This window comes from Entelurus aequoreus, linkage group LG23 (assembly GCF_033978785.1).
Source record: "Entelurus aequoreus isolate RoL-2023_Sb linkage group LG23, RoL_Eaeq_v1.1, whole genome shotgun sequence".
Lineage (NCBI taxonomy): Eukaryota > Metazoa > Chordata > Actinopteri > Syngnathiformes > Syngnathidae > Entelurus > Entelurus aequoreus.
This window is the reverse complement of record NC_084753.1, coordinates 25,020,515-25,042,587: the sequence shown is the minus strand read 5'-3', so window position 1 is coordinate 25,042,587 and position 22,073 is coordinate 25,020,515. Positions and strand designations below refer to the sequence as shown.

Genomic DNA, 22,073 nt, shown 5'->3' with positions numbered 1-22,073 from the left:
CTTGAGACATCAACAAGGAAAAGTACCGTCCATATTAGGACCGGTGAACAAGTTAGGACCGAAATCATGGTCCCAATACGGAAAACCATTGCATCTAATAGGGAATGTCTCAGTTGCACCCCTGGTTGTGAAATCTATCAAAATTAGGGTGGTCCCAAAAAGGAGGGATTTTTCAAAATGACTGTGTCGGTTGTAAAAGTGCTCCCCCTCTGACCAGCATATGAAATAACGTGTGTGTGTAAAAATTTTAAGTGATCCCCCTCTGGCCAACATATGTAATAACAAGTGTGTGTAAGAAATTAAAATGTGCCCCCTTTGTCCAAAATTGATTTAAAAATAAATCAAAAAATATATGTATAAAGAGACATACTGTAAATCCTTGAAGTAAATACTTTTTTACAAACAAAAAATTAGAGAGAAAAAAAATTAACTAAAATGCTTACCTTTTTTATATTTGCATAGTATTTATATATTATTAATGTTGTAAATACAAATCTTTATATATCTAGAAAGGGTGATCCTAAAGAGGTAGGCATTTTTTGGAGGTCTAAAGAAGGTAACAAATACAAACATGTGTGTGAATCATCCATTCGATGATTGTCTGATATGTGAAAAAAAGTGGGTCAGGTTAAGGGAGTGCAAGCTTTTGGACTGACGCACACATTGTTGTCACTCGATTCCCAACTTTTCTTAAATGTTATTCCAATTCCGTGTTGCTCATCTTGGCACGGCCCCGGAGTGAAATCCAAATGAGAAAAAAGATGCAATAAAATGCAGCAGAAGGAAAGACTTGTGGTTGTTTGAACTGGTTTTGTATTCTTCTGGGAACACGAAGGCAATAATTTAGTCGAGCATGCAGACATCCCATAATGGAGCAAATGTGAATACTCGCCACATCCATAGATGAATTATATTTATTTGTAGCCTTTGTATATATACAGGTATATACTGTGTATACGTATCCATCCATCCATCTATTTTCTACCGCTTGTCCCGTTCGGGGTCGCGGGGGTATCTCAGCTGCACATGGGCAGAAGGCGGGGTACACCCTGGACAAGTCGCCACCTCATTGCAGTATATGTATATATATATATATATATATATATATATATATATATATATATATATATATATATATATATATATATATATATATATATATATATATATATATATATATATATACTGTGTGTATATATATATATATATATATATATATATATATATATATATATATATATATATATACTGTGTGTATATATATATATATATATATATATATATATATATATATATATATATATATATATATATATATATATATATATATATATATATATATATATATATATATATATTAGGGGAGTGGGAAAAAATCGATTCGAATTCGAATCGCGATTCTCACGTTGTGCGATTCAGAATCGATTCTCATTTTTAAAAAATCGATTTTTATTATTTTATTTTATTTTTTATTTTTTTTTATTTAAATTAATCAATCCAAGAAAACAATACACAGCAATACCATAACAATGCAATCCAATTCCAAAACCAAACCCGACCCAGCAACACTCAGAACTGCAATAAACAGAGCAATTGAGAGGAGACACAAACACGACACAGAGCAAACCAAAAGTAGCGAAACAAAAATGAATATTATCAACAACAGTATCAATATTAGTTACAATTTCAACATAGCAGTGATTAAAAATCCCTCATTGACATTATCATTAGACATTTAGTTTATGAGATGCGATGCAAGTGTAAGCCACTGCGACACTATTGTTCATTTTTTGTATTTTTTTTATTTTTATTAATGTTTGTAATGATAATATCAATGAGGGATTTTTAATCACTGCTATGTTGAAATTGTTACTAATATTGATACTGTTGTTGATAATATTCATTTTTGTCTCACTACTTTTAGATTGTTCCGTGTCATGTTTGTGTGTCCTCAATTGCGCTCAATTGCTCTGTTTATTGCTATTCTGAATGTTGCTGGGTCGGGTTTTGTTTTGAAATTGTATTGCATTATTATGGTATTGTTGTGTATTGTTTTCATTAAAAAAAACATCGTTTTTGAATCGAGAATCGTGTTGAATTGAAAAAAAATCGATTCTGAATCGAATCGTGACCCCAAGAATCGATTTTGAATCGAATCGTGGGACACCCAATGATTCACAGCCCTAATATATATATATATATATATATATATATATATATATATATATATATATATATATATATATATATATATATATATATATATATATATATATATATATATATATATATATATATATATACAGTATATATACATACATATGTATGTGTATGTGTATATATACATACATATGTATGTGTATGTGTATATATATATATATATATATATATATATATATATATATATATATATATATATATATATATATATATATATATATATATATATATATATATATATACGGATCTGTTGTGTAGGACTAGATGTTACAATCCCCTAATGCATACTTGAGACACCTATGCGACTTTGTGGGATGGTCAAGTGAGTGAAGGCATCCTCTGGGTTATCAAGTGGGCGCCCCCCTTCCTCAGTGTTTCGCTGATAGGCCCACGACACCTCCAGAGGGTTCAGCAGTGAGTCCCAGCGTCCCAGGATCACTCCCTAGATGCCATCACTCACTTGAAAGCCCAGGTGGAGTCCCTTCGCTTGACCCACAGCCACTGACTCCCCTTTTCAGCGGCTTTTGAGAGGTCTTTCACTGCCTGCCGGTGGGCCTTCCCTCGCACTCCCATTTCCCTGAGGAGCCTGGATGTTGAGGTGGCCACGAATCCTCTGCAGCCTACTTCCACTGGGCGTACCCTCACTTTCCAGCCTTGTTGTTGCGCATCGGCTGCAAGCTCAGTGTACCTCAACTTCTTGCGCTCGTAGGCCTCCTCCATTGCACTCTCCCAGGGCACCGTGAGCTCTATGATGTACACGAGCCTGAGCGAAGCTGACCACAGAACAAGATCTGGCCGCAGGTTGGTGGACGCAATCTCAACTGGGAAGCAGAGTCTCTGGGGTGGGGGTGAGGTTGGCTTGACCCTCGCCCTCCCGGACAAATGTTGTTGCTTGCCAACGGGATGACGAAGAAGGAAGGGCATTGACACTTGTCTGTCAACTTTCCAGCACTGCTGCAAGACACTTTAGCACCTGGTTGTGCCGCCAGGTGTAATGGCCTTGGGTGAGGCTGGTCTTGCAGCCCACCAGGATGTGCTTCAGTGTTGCTGGACTCGGACACAGAGGGCATGTGGGGTCTTCACCATACCACTGGCTGAGGTTTTTTGGAGAAGGCAGGACATCGTAGGCAGCCCTGATGGTAAAGCTCGCCCTGAATGCCTCCATCTCCCACAGCTCTTTCCAGGAGATCTTCCTCTTCTCTACTCCTTCCCATGTCATTCACTGCCCTTGTTTTGCCTGCGCCACAGCTTGTGCGCACCTTCTTGCTTCCTCTTCCCGACGTATCTCCTGGACCACCAGCTTGCGTCTCTGAGATGGAGTGGCCTTGCTCCAGGCTGGTGTACTGGCCCCAAGGCCGAGACCACTCCTCCGCTGCTGTACTCGGCCCACAATGTCTCTGTGCCTGAGTGCTGCTTTAGCCTGCTCAGTTGCAGCCAGTGGGGTCCACTTCCTCCCAGTAGCCAGGATGGGGGCAGCTTGGGCTACAAATGGATCACTCGAATCCAGTAGCATCATCTCCAGTCTGACTTTGGCGCACTTGAACTCCTCTGAGAGACTGGAAATGGGCAGTTCTAACATTCCTTTGCCGTAGAGTCCAATACTGCTGAGGCACCTGGGAAGGCCAAGCCACTTCCTTGCATATGAGCTAACCAGTCTCTCCAGCTTTTCCACCTTAGAGAGCGGGACTTCATAGAGGGTTAGTGGCCACAATAGGCGTGGAAGTAGTCCATACTGCATGCACCAGAGCTTCAGCTTGCCAGGGAGCAGGGTTCTGTCGATGTTCTCCAGGCCACTGGCTACCTCCTTCCTGAGCTGATCTACCTGCTCTTTGTCTTTGAGGGAGGCATCATACCAACGACCTAGGGACTTCACAGGCTTCTCGGAGACTGTTGGAATAGGTTCCTCACCAATGTGAAAGCGGTGGTGTGACAGTTTCCCCTTGTCAATAGAGATGCTTCTGGACTTGCTTGGCTTGATCTTCATGCGAGCTAGCTCGATGTTTTCTTGGAGCTTTCTCAGAAGCCGTACAGTGCAAGCCTTGGTTGTGGTAAGTGTCCCCCAACCACCCATCGCGATGCCCGGGTGATCACCTCCATGGCCATGGTGAAGGCCAGCGGGGAGATGGTGCAGCCGGCCATGATTCCCACCTCCAGGTGTTGCAATGCTGTGGTGTACTCGGCAGTTGTCACGCATAGCTGGACGTCCTGGAAGTAGGCCTTGACAAGGGTTGTGAGAGCTGCTGGGACCTTGAAGTAGTCGAAAGCTGTCCACAGGAGGTTGTGAGGGACTGAGCCAAAGGCATTGGCGAGATCCAGGAAAACCACATAAAGGTCTGTTCTCTCCTTCTTGGCAACCTGGATCTGATGCCAGATGACACTAGTATGTTCCATGCAACCGGGGAAGCCTGAGATGCCTGCTTTCTGGATTGATGTGTCAATCAGGTTGTTTCTTTGCAGGTATCCTGCCAGCCTATGAGCAACCACGCTGAAGAATATTTTTCCCTCGACATTTAGAAGGCTGATCTGGCGGAATTGGCCAATTTCTGATGAGTCCTTTTCCTTGGGGATAAGGATTCCACCGGCTCTTCGCCAGGAAGTTGGTATCTCCTTCTTTTGCCACACGACTCTCATCAGCTTCCAGAGGAAGCGCAGGACATCTGGTGCGTTTTTGTAGAGCCTGTATGGAACTCCGTTGGGACCTGGAGCTGATGCGGCCCTTGCTCTACGCACGGTTTTGTCTACTTCACTCCATCTGGGTAGGCTGATGTCTAGATCGTGCTCTGGTGGATTGACTGGTGGCATGTCAGGTGGGAGTGTAACCTCTTCATGGTGTCGGTCGTCTGTGCTGGATATTTGCAGATGTTCTTCCAGGTTGGCCTTTGACACTGAGAGACTTCCAGACTTCTCCTTTGTGAACAGACTCTTCACAAATTTGAAGGGGTCTTTGTAGAAGCGTGTTCTTGTTTGCTCCTTCCTTCAGCGCTTCCTCAGAAGGTTTTCCGCTCTCCTCAGTGTTGCAAGTCTACTCTGGATCTCTCCCTGCAGCAGGTTTATGCCCTCCTTCTCCTCCTCTGTGGCCTTCCTCCATTGCTTCTTCAGCTGTCTCCTCTCCTTGACTAGGCGGTCTATTTCTGTCTGTCTTCTGGACTTAGTGGGGATTGATGGAGCAGATCGTTTTCCTTCCACCACTCCAAACCGTTCCACTCCATAGGCATAGATTACATCCCCCATTCTCTCCAACTTCTTCATGGCGGTGCCTCTGATCCCTTCTATGATGTTGCAGAGATCAGTGTTGACCTCCTTCCACAGTGTGCCGTCGCAGGATTTTGGCCACTTGACAAATGGCCTTCGCACCCGGATCTTCTTTTCCGTTGCAGGTCGTAGTGGGTTGGGTTCAGGTTGTTCTCCCGTGCCTAGTTCTGCCTCCTCAGGGACAGGGGTGTTGATGTCCTGCAGACTGTGGGGTTTGTCCTGCTGCTGAACTTCAGTCGACTGACTCGACCTGCTTCTCAGAAAGTAGCTGTCGATGCGAGTTCCCTGTTGACCCTTCTTTAGGCACCCTTTCTTGCCTTGGTGTATTTTCAGGCCTTGGGTGGAAGTAACCTTTGTCCAACCACATACGCAGCTCTGAAGCTTGTGTCCTGCTGTGGCTGTTGGAGCCTCAGGTATGCTGATCATCAAACTCGTAGTCTGTTCCGTTCCTGTGTTCAGTACCGGGTGTTCTGCCGATGAGCCATCTTCCACCCCCGCTCTCGCTGACTCAGGGGGTATTTTCTTCTTAGAACTTTTCGTAGCCATGTTTGGGTGGAACCCATACACCGTTCCTGCCGGATCCTGCCACCACGGGTAGCTAGCCCATGGCAGCCCCGTTGGGGTCTATTCCCTCCTGCCAGCTGTCTTTCCGTTGTTGTCAGCTGCCCTTTCACAGCAGTCACTGGTTCACCAGATGATCAGATCTGTTGTGTAGGACTAGATGTTACAATCCCCTAATACATACTTGAGACACCTATGCGACTTTGTGGGATGGTCAAGTGAGTGAAGGCATCCTCTGGGTTATCAAGTGGGCACCCCCCCTTCCTCAGTGTATATATATATATATATATATATATATATATATATATATATATATATATATATATATATATATATATATATATATATATATATATATATATATATACACATACGTACATATAAAGGCTGTATTGTTAATGATTAATATAACTGATATTAAGAGTATGTGAAAGTGTAATCAATCAGAAATATCAAGCATCTAAAATGCGCCAAAAATGTACAAGTGTGGAGAGAGTGATTTGCATTTTTTCCCATCAGGCATGATTTAAATGTGTGTCATTTTGAATAATGTAAGGTGCCTGGACGTTTTTTTTTTATAATACCCACAAAGTTCAGTAAGCAGGTTGTGTTATGTGAGACCATGTGTGTTGACTTTTTGTGTTGATTGCAATTTTTTGCACCATGAGTGCGATAGGTTGTTTGGATTGGGTCATAAAAGTATATGGTGTGCTGTGTACACTTCAAGCTTCAATTCATGGTTATTGGCTTGCTTTGCTCACGTTGTCCACATGATGGCGGCAAATCTGTGGCAATTAACCAGGCAGATATTTAAAATTAAGCTGGAGGCACCCGGCGAGCCTGACTCTTGAAGAAACTCATAACATCTCGCGGGCCGGTGTGAAGACGCAATTGGTCCACGGGCCGTAGTTTGGACACCCTTGACTTAGGTCTACTACGCTACTGTATTTGAATGGTGGTACTTGGAGAGCCAAGCTTTTTCTGAGAACCAAAGTTTGAGAACCACTGATGTGTCCTAAGAGGGCCATTTAGCTTGAAAATGTTCACTGAGTTTTACTGTTACAGGAACTATAACTATATTTTAATTTGTTTTTATTCATATTTGTGCATTTGTTTTCTGAAAATATTAATAGATGACATATACTGGTTTGGGACTCATCACTTGTTTTTGATATTTGCCCATTTAATTGCTTGTGGGTTCGAATTGTCTTCTGCTTACAAAATACATGCAATGCTTTTTGTACTGTACCCTGGCTCAGAAAGTTACAAACTGTTGAAATGATAACTATTTGTTTCGGGCAGTTAAAAGCTTCACTCTCGTCCACCTCATCTACAAAACCCAAAACCAGTGAAGTTGGCAGTAAAAACAGAATACAATGATTTGCAAATCCTTTTCAACTTATATTCAATTGAATAGACTGTAAAGACAAGATATTTAATGTTCGAACTGAGAAACTTGGTTTTTTTTGGCGAATAATCATTAACTTAGAATTTAATGGCAGCAACACATTGCAAAAAAAGTTGGCACAGGGGCGTTTTTACCATTGTGTTACATGGCCTTTCCTTTTAACAACACTCAGTAAACGTTTGGGAACTGAGGAGACTAATTTTTGAAGCTTTTCAGGTGGAATTCTTTCCCATTCTTGCTTGATGTACAGCTTAAGTTGTTCAACAGTCCGGGGTCTCCGTTGTGGTATTTTAGGCTTCCTAATGCGCCACACATTTTCAATGGGAGACAGGTCTGGACTACAAGCAGGCCAGTCTAGTACCCGCACTCTTTTACTATGAAGCCACGCTGTTGTGACACGTGGCTTGGCATTGTCTTGCTGAAATAAGCAGGGGCGTCCATGAAAAAGACGTTGCTTGGATGGCAACATATGTTGCTCCAAAACCTGTATGTACCTTTCAGCATTAATGGCGCCTTCACAGATGTGTAAGTTACCCATGTCTTGGGCACTAATACACCCTGATGCCATCACAGATGCTCGCTTTCCGGATGGTTTCTTTTCCTCTTTGGTCCAAAGGACACGACGTCCACAGTTTCCTAAAACAATTTGAAATGTGGACTAGTCAGACCACAGAACACTTTTCCACCTTGCATCAGTCCATCTTAGATGAGCTCGGGCCCAGCAAAGTGTTTCTTGGTGTTGTTGATAAATGGCTTTCGCCTTGCATAGTAGAGTTTTAACTTGCACTTACACATTTAGCAACGAACTGTAGTTACTGATAGTGGTTTTCTGAAGTGTTCCTGAGCCCATGTGGTGATATCATTTACACATTGATGTAAGTTACCCATGCCTTGGGCACTAATACACCCCCATACCATCACAGATCCTGGCTTTCCGGATGGTTTCTTTTCCTCTTTGGTCCAAAGGACACGACATCCACAGTTTCCAAAAACAATTTTAAATGTGGACTAGTCATACCACAGAACACTTTTCCACCTTGCATCAGTCCATCTTAGATGAGCTCGGGCCCAGCGAAGTGTTTCTTGGTGTTGTTGATAAATGGCTTTCGCCTTGCATAGTAGAGTTTTAACTTGCACTTACACATGTAGCAACGAACTGTAGTTACTGATAGTGGTTTTCTGAAGTGTTCCTGAGCCCATGTGGTGATATCCTTTACACATTGATGTTGGTTTTTGATGCAGTATCGCCTGAGGGATCCAAGGTCACGGTCATAGCAGTGATTTCTCCAGATTCTCTGAACCTTTTGATGATATCGCGGACTTTAGATAATGAAATCCCTAAATTCCTTGCAAGAGCTCGTTCAAAAATGTTGTTTTTAAACTGTTGGACAATTTGCTCTCGCATTTGTTCAGAAAGTGGTGACCCTCGCCCCATCCTTGTTTGTGAATGACTGAGCATTTCATGGAAGCTGCTTTTATACCCAATCATGGCACTCATCTGTTCCCAATTAGCCTGTTCACCTGTGGGATGTTCCAAATAAGTGTTTAATGAGCATTCCTCAACTTTCTCAGTCTTTTTTGCCACTTGTGCCAGCTTTTTTGAAACATGTTGCAGGCATCTAATTCCAAATGAGCTAATATTTGCAAAAATTAACGTTTACCAGTTCGAACGTTAAGTATCTTGTCTTTGCAGTCTATTCAATTGAATATAAGTTGAAAAGGATTTGCAAATCATTGTATTTAGTCTTTATTTACCATTTACACAACGTGCCAACTTCACTGGTTTTGGGTTTTGTACAATTTTGATGAAAAGAACAAGCAGATTATGTTCATAAAGGTCTAAAAAATCCTACATTTGCCATAAAATCTTTATCGGGGGATAATATGTCAACAATTTGACACTCGCGCTATTATTTGGCTCCAAGTTTAGTTGCAAACCGGTGATATTTTCATCACAAACCAGCTTCTAACAAGCATGGCATCTGCCAAAGTGCTCCCAAAAGAGGTGCCAGTGCTGCATGGAGAGCCCTCAGAAGTACCTGCTAGAACGGTGAGAGTGTGTCAGAGCCTGATTTCTTTTGAGGCTGTGCTCACATTTCATGTTTTTTGAACTGCCAGTGTGTGATCAGGAACACTTTGATGTGAGAGGAGTTCAAATGGCTGCTTGGCAGGTAGAGAGTGGCGCAGGGGGCATCGAATGTCAGCCGGTTGCCACAATACTCCACCTGCAAGGTTGTAAGCCAGCCTTAATGCTAAGGTACTGTCAGAATTTTGATTCATATTTACTAAACTTGGGATAAAAATATGTTTTTGGAGGAACCACAAAAACTGTTGGAGGAGCACAAATGTTGGGTCTTGAGCTAGAAATGCTTGGTGGTGTTTAGTAGAGTTGGGTGGTTCAATAAGCTGGATGAGAGTGTGACTTCTTTCCGGAAAAGAAAACCAGTGGTGGTCAACCAAGCCAAGAGGGCAAACTATCTGAGAACAAAAGAGGCTTAAATCTTCCTGCAAAAGGCAGATACAAGCCAAAAAAAATCAGAAAATGCAATGGAATAGATCCATGTACTTAATCAAAAAAAAGTTTTGTCGAGTGACATCAAGGATTACACATCAGTCGCGTTCCCAGACATCGAACAATGGTGCTCCAGACGCCATTTTACACGACAAAACATATGGAAACTTGCAAAAGCATGGAGGTCTAAAACTTCTTTGTGTGTGGCTGGGTCAAGGAGTTTGGTATCAAGACTCTCCCAGATAAATATGTGCATACGTTTATGAGTAGCCTGTTTTCCCCGTCTTTATCAAAATATAACTACGGATTTCAACACAGTGTAATAGCTGAAAGCTTCATTTACTATTTTTGCCTTTAGTAAAAGCTTACCTCTTTTAGACTTTTGGACAATTATTTTCTCACGCATTTGTTCACAAAGTGGTGACCTTCGTCCCATCCTTGTTTGTGAATGACTGAGCATTTCATGGAAGGTGCTTTTATACCCAATCATGGCACCCACCTGTTCCCAATGTGCCTGTTCACCCGCGGGATGTTCCAAATAAGTGTTTGATGAGCATTCCTCAACTTTATCAGCTGTGTTTCTGGGTGTTGTTGATAAATGGCTTTCGCTTTGCATAGTAGAGTTTTAACTTACACTTACAGATGTAGCGATGAACTGTAGTTACTGACAGTGGTTTTCTGAAGTGTTCCTGAGCCCATGTGGTGATATCCTTTACACACTGACGTCGCTTTTTGATGCAGTACAGCCTGAGGAATCGAAGGTCACAGGCATTTAATGTTGGTTTTTAGCCTTGCTGCTTTCGTGCAGTGATTTCTCCAGATTCTCTGAGCCTTTTGATGATATTACGGACCGTAGATGGTGAAATTCCTTGCAATGGCTCGTTGAGAAATGTTCTTAAACTGTTAGACAATTTGCTCACGCAAATGACTGAGCATTTCATGGAAGCTGTTTTTATACTAAATCATGGCACCCACCTGCTCCCAAATTAGCCTGTTCACCTGTGGGATGTTCCAAATAAGTGCTTGATGAGCATTCCTCAACTTTCTCTGTCTTTTTTTGCTTCTTGTGCCAGCTTTTTTTAAACATGTTGCATGCATCAAATTCCAAATGAGCTAATATTTGCAAAAAATAACAAAGTTACTCAGTTCGAACGTTAAGTATCTTGTCTTTGCAGTCTATTCAATTGAATATAAGTTGAAAAGGATTTTCAAATCATTGTATTCTGTTTGTATTTACCATTTACACAACGTGCCAACTTCACTGGTTTTGGGTTTGTATATCAAACAAACCTTTAACAAAGTGATCACTGCAAACGCATGCATTCTTCAAAACTGCTCGCTTGGACTGGAGTGTGAGCTGCTTTTTTCTTCGTTGTTTTGTAAAATCTTGTACTCTTCCTTCCTTTTTGATTACCTCTCGAGGAACTCTGAAGAAAACGTTTATCCTTTTCGCAATTTGAACGATTCGTGCAGCTGAAAACAATACAAGCATAGGGCATTTTTTATTTCGAGAAATGCTAAATGGTGCCTTGTACGCATTGAGAACAAAGCTAGCTTGACCACCACACATATTTAATGAGTGGGACGCAGTGGCAGGCCGTGCGTTTCTCACCTAGGCCTTCAGTGATGTCCTACTTAGTAGGGCTGCGAATCTTTGGGTGTCCCACGATTCGATTCAATATCGATTCTTGGGGTCACGATTCGATTCAAAATCGATATTTTCCCGATTCAAAAGGATTCTCTATTCATTCAATACATAGGATTTCAGCAGGATCTACCCCAGTCTGCTGACATGCAAGCAGAGTAGTAGATTTTTGTAAAAAGCTTTTTATAATTGTAAAGGACAATGTTTTATCAACTGATTGCAATAATATAAATTTGTTTTAACTATTAAATGAACCAAAAATATGACTTGTTTTATCTTTGTGAAAATATTGGACACAGTGTGTTGTCAAGCTTACAAGATGCGATGCAAGTGTAAGCCACCGTGACACTATTGTTAATTTTTTTTTTTTTTATAAATGTCTAATGATAATGTCAATGAGGGATTTTTAATCACTGCTGTGTTGAAATTGTAACTAATTTTGATACTGTTGTTGATAATATTCATTTTTGTTTCACTACTTTTGGTTTGTTCTGTGTCGTGTTTGTGTCTCCTCTCGATTGCTCTGTTTATTGCAGTTCTGAGTGTTGCTGGGTTGGGTTTGGTTTTGGATTGCATTGTTATGGTATTGCTGTGTATTGTTTTGTTGGATTGATTAATTTTTTTTAAAAAAAGAAAAAAAATCCATCCATCCATCCATCTTCTTCCGCTTATCCGAGGTCGGGTCGCGGGGGCAGCAGCCTAAGCAGGGAAGCCCAGACTTCCCTCTCCCCAGCCACTTCGTCCAGCTCTTCCCGGGGGATCCCGAAGCGTTCCCAGGCCAGCCGGGAGACATAGTCTTCCCAACGTGTCCTGGGTCTTCCCTGTGGCCTCCTACCGGTTGGACGTGCCCTAAACACCTCCTGAGGGAGGCGTTCGGGTGGAATCCTGACCAGATGCCCGAACCACCTCATCTGGCTCCTCTCGATGTGGAGGAGCAGCGGCTTTACTTTAAGCTCCCCCCGGATGGCAGAGCTTCTCACCCTATCTCTAAGGGAGAGCCCCACCACCCGGCGGAGGAAACTCATTTCGACCGCTTGTACCCGTGATCTTGTCCTTTCGGTCATAACCCAAAGCTCATGACCATAGGTAAAAAAAAAATAGATTTAAAAAAAATGAGAAATGATTCTGAATTGCACGTGAGAATCGCGATTCGGATTCGAATTCAAATCGATTTTTTCCCACACCCCTACTACTTAGTCCGACTTCACCTCTCAAAATATCGTAATTTATGTCACCACATGGACACGACTGGAGATACTATACAGAAACCCACTTGCACACTACTGGCCATTGAAACCCCTTAACAGTGTACAAAACGGTCTATTTTTTGGCACATTTAACATTCAATAAACTCACTTCAGCAATTAAAACATATCTTATGTGGTACTGTCAATATTAAAATAATTGTATAAAACAAATGAAATATGAAAAAATTAAGAAATAAAATATTTGAACTTTGGAGTTTGCATGTTCTCCCCGTGACTGCGTGGGTTCCCTCCGGGTACTCCGGCTCCCTCCCACCTCCAAAGACATGCACCTGGGGATAGGTTGATTGGCAACACTAAATTGGCCCTAGTGTGTGAATGTGAGTGTGAATGTTGTCTGTCTATCTGTGTTGGCCCTGCGATGAGGTGGCAACTTGTCCAGGGTGTGCCCCGCCTTCCGCCCGATTGTAGCTGAGATAGGCTCCAGCGCCCCCCGCGACCCCAAAGGGAATAAGCGGTAGAAAATGGATGGATGGATGGAATATTTGAACTCACAATTTGTAGCACCCATTCGATGCCATATAAGCCAGTGGTACCGCTCGTAGTCGGTAGTTGGTGGTAGTCGGTTGATTCGTGTGAAAGTTGCGGGCAAACCATTTCACCGCCGGGATAGCTTCTGGTGTCGGCCGACCTCATCTCACAAGATGTAGTTTCTCTTAAGTATCCTTCTTGAAAATGGCCTTGCAAATATATATCTGCCACCTAATCAACATTTTGCTCTCTTTCTTTGTGAGTACCGGCAAGTTTTCTGTGGCTTTCTATGGCTCGTATGGCTCCGGTGCCACTTCCTGTTTTCGCAACTTGTGATTGGATACTCACTCGGGACTCCAAAGTGAGTATCCAATCACAGCGTAAGGCCAGCAAGAAGGCCTTACTGACAACAACTCGTGATCTGATTGGCTGTCACGATTGTCGATCAACTCTATGTGTCCGTTCACTTACAGTTCACGGACGTCCACATTGTTGATTCTGAAGGCATTTCATACAACATGGCAACATAAGCTAGCTGAATTCTGATTCGATACAAACTGTAACCTAAAAACAGCACTGGAAGGAGCATAATTTGACATGAGGAGGATATGAATACGTTTAGATATTTTGGGAAAGTAAATTAAAATTGACTTTTATCTTTAATTATGATCATGATTTCTGGTTATGTTAGGCCAGCAGAAAAGGCGTTGCTGGCCCTGATGGCCCACCACTGGTGGGATGTGAGCCGGACGTGACGTTTGTAAAATCCAAGCAATATGTGATGATTGGCGACAAGATAGACGACTTTATATATTATATATTTCTCCCGGCGACCCTAAACAACCCTAATTACAGATTTCCAATGCCATAAAGCCATTGAACTACAGATTCACATCGAGCTGTGGGTTGTTACCGTCTACTTGCATTACGGTCAACTGCAGACTCACAAAACCCAGAAGAAATCTTTTTTTGTATGTCTGAACTGTCATTTTTCAATCAAGTGAGTAAGACTGACACCTCCAGGTGGACGTCTGCAGAGTTCCACTCAAGTCTGTACTGTTCTTCGGCTTAACATTGATCCTTTTACCAAGCATGGCCTCGGAAAACTTCAGGGGAAACTAGGGGGATGAGTTGAGAGGGTGTGAGGGACTTGAGCTGATCATTCATCTGTGCATTCACTTGAGTTGGCCTGACTGTGTGGCTCAAAGAGTCAGTGCTCAGATCATAACGGCTCCGTCCACAGACACGAGCCAGTTTGGCAGCGACTTGATGTAAAATACACAAACCTGCCTGTCTTCGTGGAAATAGGCCTCTCATTCATTCCCTCTGGCAGGCGAGCGCTTAAGATTTAGATTTAGTATCGCAATACAGCTGCTCATCTAAATGCTCTCCATTCCTTTTCATTCTAAAGTGGCAGATAATTGGCTTCTCATGACAGGAGGCTTACAGCTGTGGCCCTCGTTTGGCAGCTGGTCAGCCTGGCTGTGGTCTCCTGGAATGTGAGGAATTGAGTTTGTACGCAGATAGTGTCTGTAAGAAGAATATGAATGAGGTTTTGTTTTGAGTTCAATACATCTCTTGAGCACCCAGCCATATAACATGAATTATTCTTGTTTTTTGTTCATGCAGACGACTACAGCTATTTGCCTGATGCATTGCCACCTGTTCCCGAAGTCCCGGACTCTGGCTCAGTCCTGAGCTCCAGCGACATTTCGACCCGCTGCCTTCGCAACCCAGCCTTCCGTTACGCATCCTTGCGCTATTGCTCGGCCCACAGCATGGACTCTTCTCCAGACAGTGCCGAAAGGCCGGTCAGCTACAGCTCTACCTCTTCCTCCGCTTCTTCTCGGGACAGTCACTGCTCACTGGGCAGCCGCTCCACCCTTGTCCACAACCCTAACTGTATCCCTGTGACATCAGACCAGGACTCCGGGGCTATACGTTTGGAGTTGGTTCCAGCCCAGCAGCTGGGAAGCGGGGAAGACGACAGAAGAGATGACGGAGATATGGACACAGGAAGGCAGCCTGGGAGAAAGGGCACTGAACAGACAGCAACTGATCATTCAGAACCAGAGCTAAGTCTTGACAGGGGGACAGAGCGAATTGGTCAGGTGAAAGAACCCAGGACGTATGTGGACCGGGTGGTGCAGGAGATACTGGATACAGAGAGAACATACGTCCAGGACCTCAGAAGCATTGTGGAGGTGAGGAAAAATATTTACTTTATCTCATTCCTTTTTGATAGAAATAAGAAATGTAGTAATGTCTTAAACCAGGGGTGTCCATTTGGTGATCGTGAGTTAATCTTCACTATAGCGTCACATTTGTCACTTGATTGACAAACATGGCAACCAGGGGTCTTGTAAGATAACCACTGGCGGGTACGAGCTCAGTATGAAGAAAAAAGGGCATGCAGGAACTGAAGAAGCACTTTTTCTCTCGCACACAACACACCTGCCGTCAACAGTCTACGATACTATAGCTCTTTTAAACTTTAGCATTCATACTGTACAAGCAGCATTAAAATCAACAAGAAAAGTGGAGTGCTGGGTGTGTGAAACTCATTACAGACTTTGATTTACCTAAAAGTTAATTGAAAGCAGGTGACAATTCAAGACTGGCTCTGAAATTTGGAAATGCATTTTTTTTTTTAGCTTTCTTTGATTATATGTCCATTTATTCTTGTACAACACAGCAGCATTGTAATAAACCCTATGGTTGTTTGCTTACCAAGTCGGTTTAGACGCAATTGTCTTCCTCAAACAATGTTTATGTTTAAGCTTTTGAAACTGATTTACAAAACGAAAGCGATTCCAAATCAGTAAAGTGGAGGTCAAAACAGGCCGAGGTCAGCATGGCGGGTGGTTGACTTTGCTCTTTTCAGGTGTGCAGGCCTTTCAACCAGCTGATAACACACATGCTTTGAGTATTCAGTGATTGTCATCACACACACACACACACACACACACACACACACACACACACACACACACACACACACACACACACACACACCACTTGTTGTCTGCTGGGAACCTTCAACACAAAAAGGTCACCTGTGCTCACTTTTGCAGGGTTTGGGTTCGGTTGAGTTACAGGACACCGGAACCTTTGTGCTGCAGGAACGGGCACACATTCAAAACAACATGTGTGCATGTACTGTAAGCACACAACATCCATCCATCTACTCTCTATACTGCTTGTCCTCATTAGGGTTAGGGTAACCTGCAGCCTATCCCAACACAGTCAACCACTTTCCACAAACTGATTTTTTTTTTTGCTGCTGAATTGACCTTTCAGTTTGATTTTATTTGATTTTCAGTAATTGTCTGTTTTAGATGGATTACCTTTCTAGAGTGTTCATCATTATTGTAGTTAGATCACATTTCTTGATCGTTCTTCATTCTTGTAGTTGGATCACCTTTCTTGATCCCTCTTCATTTTTGGAGTTGGATCACTTTCTTGATCCCTCTTCATTCTTGTAGTTGGATCATATTTATAGATCCCTCTTCATTCTTGTAGTTGGATCACCTTTCTTGATACCGCTTCATTCTTGTAGTTGGATCACCTTTCTTGATCCCTCTTAATTATTGTAGTTGGATCACTGTTCTTGATCCCTCTTAATTATTGTAGTTGGATCATCTTACTTGATCCCTCTTCATTCTTGTAGTTTGATCACCTTTCTTGATCCGTCCTTATTCTTGTAGTTGGATCACCTTTCTTGATCCCTCTTTATTATTGTAGTTGGATCACAGTTCTGGATCCCTTACCATTCTTGTAGTCGGATCACCTTTCTGGCTTGATCATCCTTCTTGTAGTTGGATCACTATTATGGAGCCCTTATAATTCTTGTAGTTGATCACTTTTATGGAGCTGTCATAATTCTTGTAGTTGCATCACCTTTCTGGATCCCTCATAATTCTTGTAGTTGGATGACCTTTATGGATCCCTCTTTATTCTTGTAGTTGGATTTCCTTTCTTGATCCCTCTTCATTCTTGTAGTTGGATGACCTTTATGGATCCCTCTTTATTCTTGTAGTTGGATTTCCTTTCTTGATCCCTCTTCATTCTTGTAGTTGGATGTCCTCTCTTGAGCCCTCTTCATTCTTGTAGTCGGATCTCCTCTCTTGAGCCCTCTTCATTCTTGTAATTGGATATCCTTTTTTGAGCCCTCTTTGTTCTTGCAATTGGATATCCTTCTTGATCCTTCTTCATTCTTGTAGTTGGATCAACTTTTTGGATCCCTCGTCATTGTTGTTGGATCACCTTTCTTGATCCCTCTTCATTAATTTATTTGGATCTCCCTTTGTGATCCTTCATTGTTCTTGTAGTTGGATCACCTTTCTGGATCCCTCATCATTCTTGTAGTTGGATTACCTGACTGGATCTCTCTGCAGTCTTGTTGCCTCTTACTTGTTCTTGAATGTACAGAACAGAACAGGTGTGCTAAATCTATTCCAATTAATGACCAGGCAGATAGAGACAAACAACCATTAACATTCAAGTCGATGGACAATTTTGTCTCCAGTTAATACATGTCATTGGACTGTGAGAGAAAACCGGCCATGCACACTCTACACAGAGATGTCCAAGACAAGATTCAAATGCAGAATGGTTGTGAAGCAGAATTTCTAACCACTGCGCTGCCCATGAGGATGTCTTCTGCTGTCGAAATTAAAACAAGAACTTTAAATTCATTGTCACCCAGGTTTCAACTTTGCAACTCTGATTGATGTCCCGCCTTCCATCCCCCCTTTGTCCTTTTAGGATGCAGAGGCGAGGACAGGGGACAGAAGGAAGAGGGATTTAGCTCTGAGATAACAGTGTCTGCAATAGGTTAAGAAAACACGGAAGAGGGCTTAAGAGCTGCACTTAATCACCTTCTACTGCCTGCAGACCGCCACCAGTAAAGAAGTAAAACAGACCACCCAGCCTTGGACTGCCACTTACCTATCAGTCCATTTTTCTTCACTAGGGCATTGAATCATTGCTTATTTCTTTAATGACAGTGAAGGTTGATTGTATCAGCAGTATTAACTTCACCTGATGGTCGCCAAAGCCTCCATTATTACAACGCCAGTCATCCATAATCCTCGAGCCCATGCTGCTTCCGGAGAGCAAAGAGGGTGTGATAGGCTTAAGATAAATATTTACCATTACTCCCTTGGGCTCAGCTCTCTCAGCAGGGGAGCAGTGGTCATCACTTTGTCTTGCATGCAACCTATCATGTGTGCATTTGAATTTAGCAGTGTGCAACTGTAGCCATAATACACTTTAGCACCTGGAAAGAGTCGCCTTTTGCAGTTGACCAGGAATTAAGAGGTTTTCAACGTTTGAATCTATCGATGTTCAAACTACGAATTGCGTAGAGTAATGACTTTCAACTACAGTGCAGAGTAAAGTGTTTGGCTTGGAATCGAAGCATGCACTTGAGGAGGTTAATGGTTAACGGCAGACTGGATCAAGTCGGTACATGTTGCGTCTGATGCTTAGCAGGGAGTGTACCTTCAGAGGTGTGTGTGATTGAGCTGCCCATTGTTAGACTTGAGGCGAATGCGACGAGTGAGCAGGTCGAGCCAGGTCACATCGATGACCCCGTGACTAATAAAGCATCACCTTACACGGTACTGTTGATGGTCAACAAAATCTTAACATGACCCTCTGAGGTGACCCCTAGCTTGGTCTGTGAGCAGGGATTTTAGAATAAAAATGTATATGATTCATGTCTTGGCTAAATTTCAAGTTAAAATGCTTTTTATTAACTGAACGGGGGTATATTTTAGCTATAGTGTCAAATAACTAAAAACTACATGTGATATTTTATCTGACAATATTAGACAATTCTCTTAAATGCCAGCAACATTACTTTTTGTAAATTAATAGCACTTAATACATTTTACAGCCCATTGCCACTTGCTTGTGTTATTTCCTGCCTAATGAAATAAAAGTAAATTTCAACCAAACACATTTAGCTGAGAAATAAAGGTGCTGAAAAAAATCGATTCACATTCACATCTGGATACCTATTGAATCCAATTGTAAATCGATTAATAATTTGCTAAAGTAGATTTAAAAAAAATTATTTTAAAAAAAATGTAACGTTTTTTAAACTATCTCTACACTTACTCGCTGTGCATATACGTGATAGGTCAGCAGCCAAGATCAATCAATCACATTTTATTTACATAGCCCTTAAAGGGAAACTTCGGTTTTTTTCAACCTGGGCCCTGTTTTCATAATTTTTTCTGTATATGTGAGTGCTGGATAAAACATTTTTTGAGGTCGCGCCAGTATTGAGCAGGGCAGGCAGCCTCCAGCCCAGCTAACGCTCGTACACAGGGCAACTGGCTCTCGTCAAAATTCGGCCTATAAACATGCATTTTTTTCACACTGACAGGCTCAGATAGTTACAATGAGTGTCCGACAACATACTAGAAAGGAGAAATTAACGTATGTCTCTACCTTTAGCTGGAGATCGCTCTTTGTTGTGAGCTGTGTCCAAATCTCACCACGCTACAAATCTCGTTCCGAAATCTCGCGATAACTCGCGACAAATCAAATCGTCCACATCAGGCAAAAATTCAGCCATGACAGACAAACAAACAAACTTTTCTATAAAACTAAAATAACAGTCTTCGGTAATCCAACAGAAAATCACTTCAGTCATCTCTCTTCACCTCAGTCAGGTAACTGTTTTTCCACCGGTGTTTTGTCGCGAGTTATCGCGAGATTTCGGAACGAGATTTGTAGCGTGGTGAGATTTGGACACAGCTCACAACAAAGAGCGATCTCCAGCTAAAGGTAGAGACATACGTTAATTTCTCCTTTCTAGTATGTTGTCGGACACTCATTGTAACTATCTGAGCCTGTCAGTGTGAAAAAAATGCATGTTTATAGGCCGAATTTTGACGAGAGCCAGTTGCCCTGTGTACGAGCGTTAGCTGGGCTGGAGGCTGCCTGCCCTGCTCAATACTGGCGCGACCTCAAAAAATGTTTTATCCAGCACTCACATATACAGAAAAAATTATGAAAACAGGGCCCAGGTTGAAAAAAACCGAAGTTTCCCTTTAATCACGAGTACCTCAAGGGCTTCACAAACTCACGACATCCCCTGATCCAAAAGTGTATATTTATATGGTTGTGTATGTATATATATATATATATATATATATATATATATATATATATATATATATATATATATATATATATATATATATATATATATATATATATATATATATATATATATATATATATATATATGTATATATATATATATATATATATATATATATATATATATATATCCAGGGTTTCCCACACATTCATTTATTTGTGGCGGCCCGCCACGAAAGAATTACGTCCGCCACAAATACAAAATTTAAAAAAAAAATTTAAAATTAATTTAATTTATTTTATTTTATTTTTTCATATAGTTGATGTAGATGCCCATATCGGCTGTTCAGATTTACTTTACAAAAGAGAAGTGTAGGATACTTCTCTTGTTGCCTTATTTGTATTTGACTTTATTAAATGTATTTATATTAGAAGCACAACATGTGTATATAACAAAGGGTGCAAAGTCTGCAGGCAGTAGGAAACACATGGTTAAGTGTAGGGAGTAAAACTGATGGTAGTCTAAAGTTCAAGATTTTTGGAGCTCTTTGTTCAGTGGATCAGATGTTTGATGAAGCTCAGTGTCTATCTACCACCACTACTGTTTTCTGTTTATTTGTTACTGACTGTGGCAGGACACCTCTGCCTCTGTTTCACTTTATGTTGCTGGTAAATAATATGGTTGTAGTAGTAGGCTAAAGTTAAATTATTTAATATGCACTAATTAAAGGGGCAGAGCTTTGAGACATTTTAGCTTTTATATTTTATAAGATATATTTTTTGTAAGAACCACAATTAATAAATATAATAACTTATTGTTCAAATCTGTATATAAATATGTCCATAAAGTGTTGTAATTATATTGTAAAATGGATGGATGGATGGATGGATGTTTAAAACAAAACTGTTATTATTAATTAGTAAGTATACATTTTTTGAGCCTTTTTAGAGAAAATCAAATTATTGTAGTACATTATGCAAATTACTCGATGATGTCATGGTGACCACGCCCATAGCCACGCCCCCACCGCCACAGGTATCTTGGCAGTTTATGGGAAACACTGATATATATATATATATATATATATATATATATATATATATATATATATATATATATATATATATATATATATATATATATATAGTCATATAGTCTGGGTTACTGTGGAATATACGTTAGGTCAGGAAAAAACACAGAGGCTATTTCATCCCTACAAGCCTGTTTGGGATTTGTGTTGGGATTTTCTGGCAGTAAATCCCCTGAAGAGCAGGGAAACCTGCGAAACAGTGGTTTTCTGAAGTGTTCCTGAGCCCATGTGGTGATATCCTTTACACACTGATGTCGCTTTTTGATGCAGTACCACCTGAGGGATCGAAGGGCATGGGCATTGTCTCCTGTGTCTCTGAACCTTTTGATGATTTTATGGACCGTAGATGGTGAAATCCCTAAATTCCTTGCAATAGCTGGTTGAGAAATGTTGTTCTTAAACTGTTGGACAATTTACTCACGCATGTGTTCACAAAGTGGTGACCCTCAACCCCTTGTTTGTTTTTATACCCAATCATGGCACCCACCTGTTCCCAATTAGCCTGTTCACCTGTGGGATGTTCCAAATA

General features: G+C 41.4%; 1 protein-coding gene across 1 annotated transcript in view; it reads left to right on the top strand.

Annotated features, from left to right (window-relative positions):
- Nucleotides 1–14,959: 14,959 nt before the first annotated feature.
- Nucleotides 14,960–22,073, top strand: part of LOC133640559 (pleckstrin homology domain-containing family G member 1-like) — a 62,973-nt gene continuing 55,859 nt past the window's right edge. Inside the window, exon 1 of the mRNA XM_062034041.1 lies at nt 14,960–15,538. Within this exon, the coding sequence (XP_061890025.1) occupies nt 15,113–15,538 (426 nt within the window). The 5' untranslated portion in view covers nt 14,960–15,112. The remainder of the gene's footprint in view (nt 15,539–22,073) is intronic.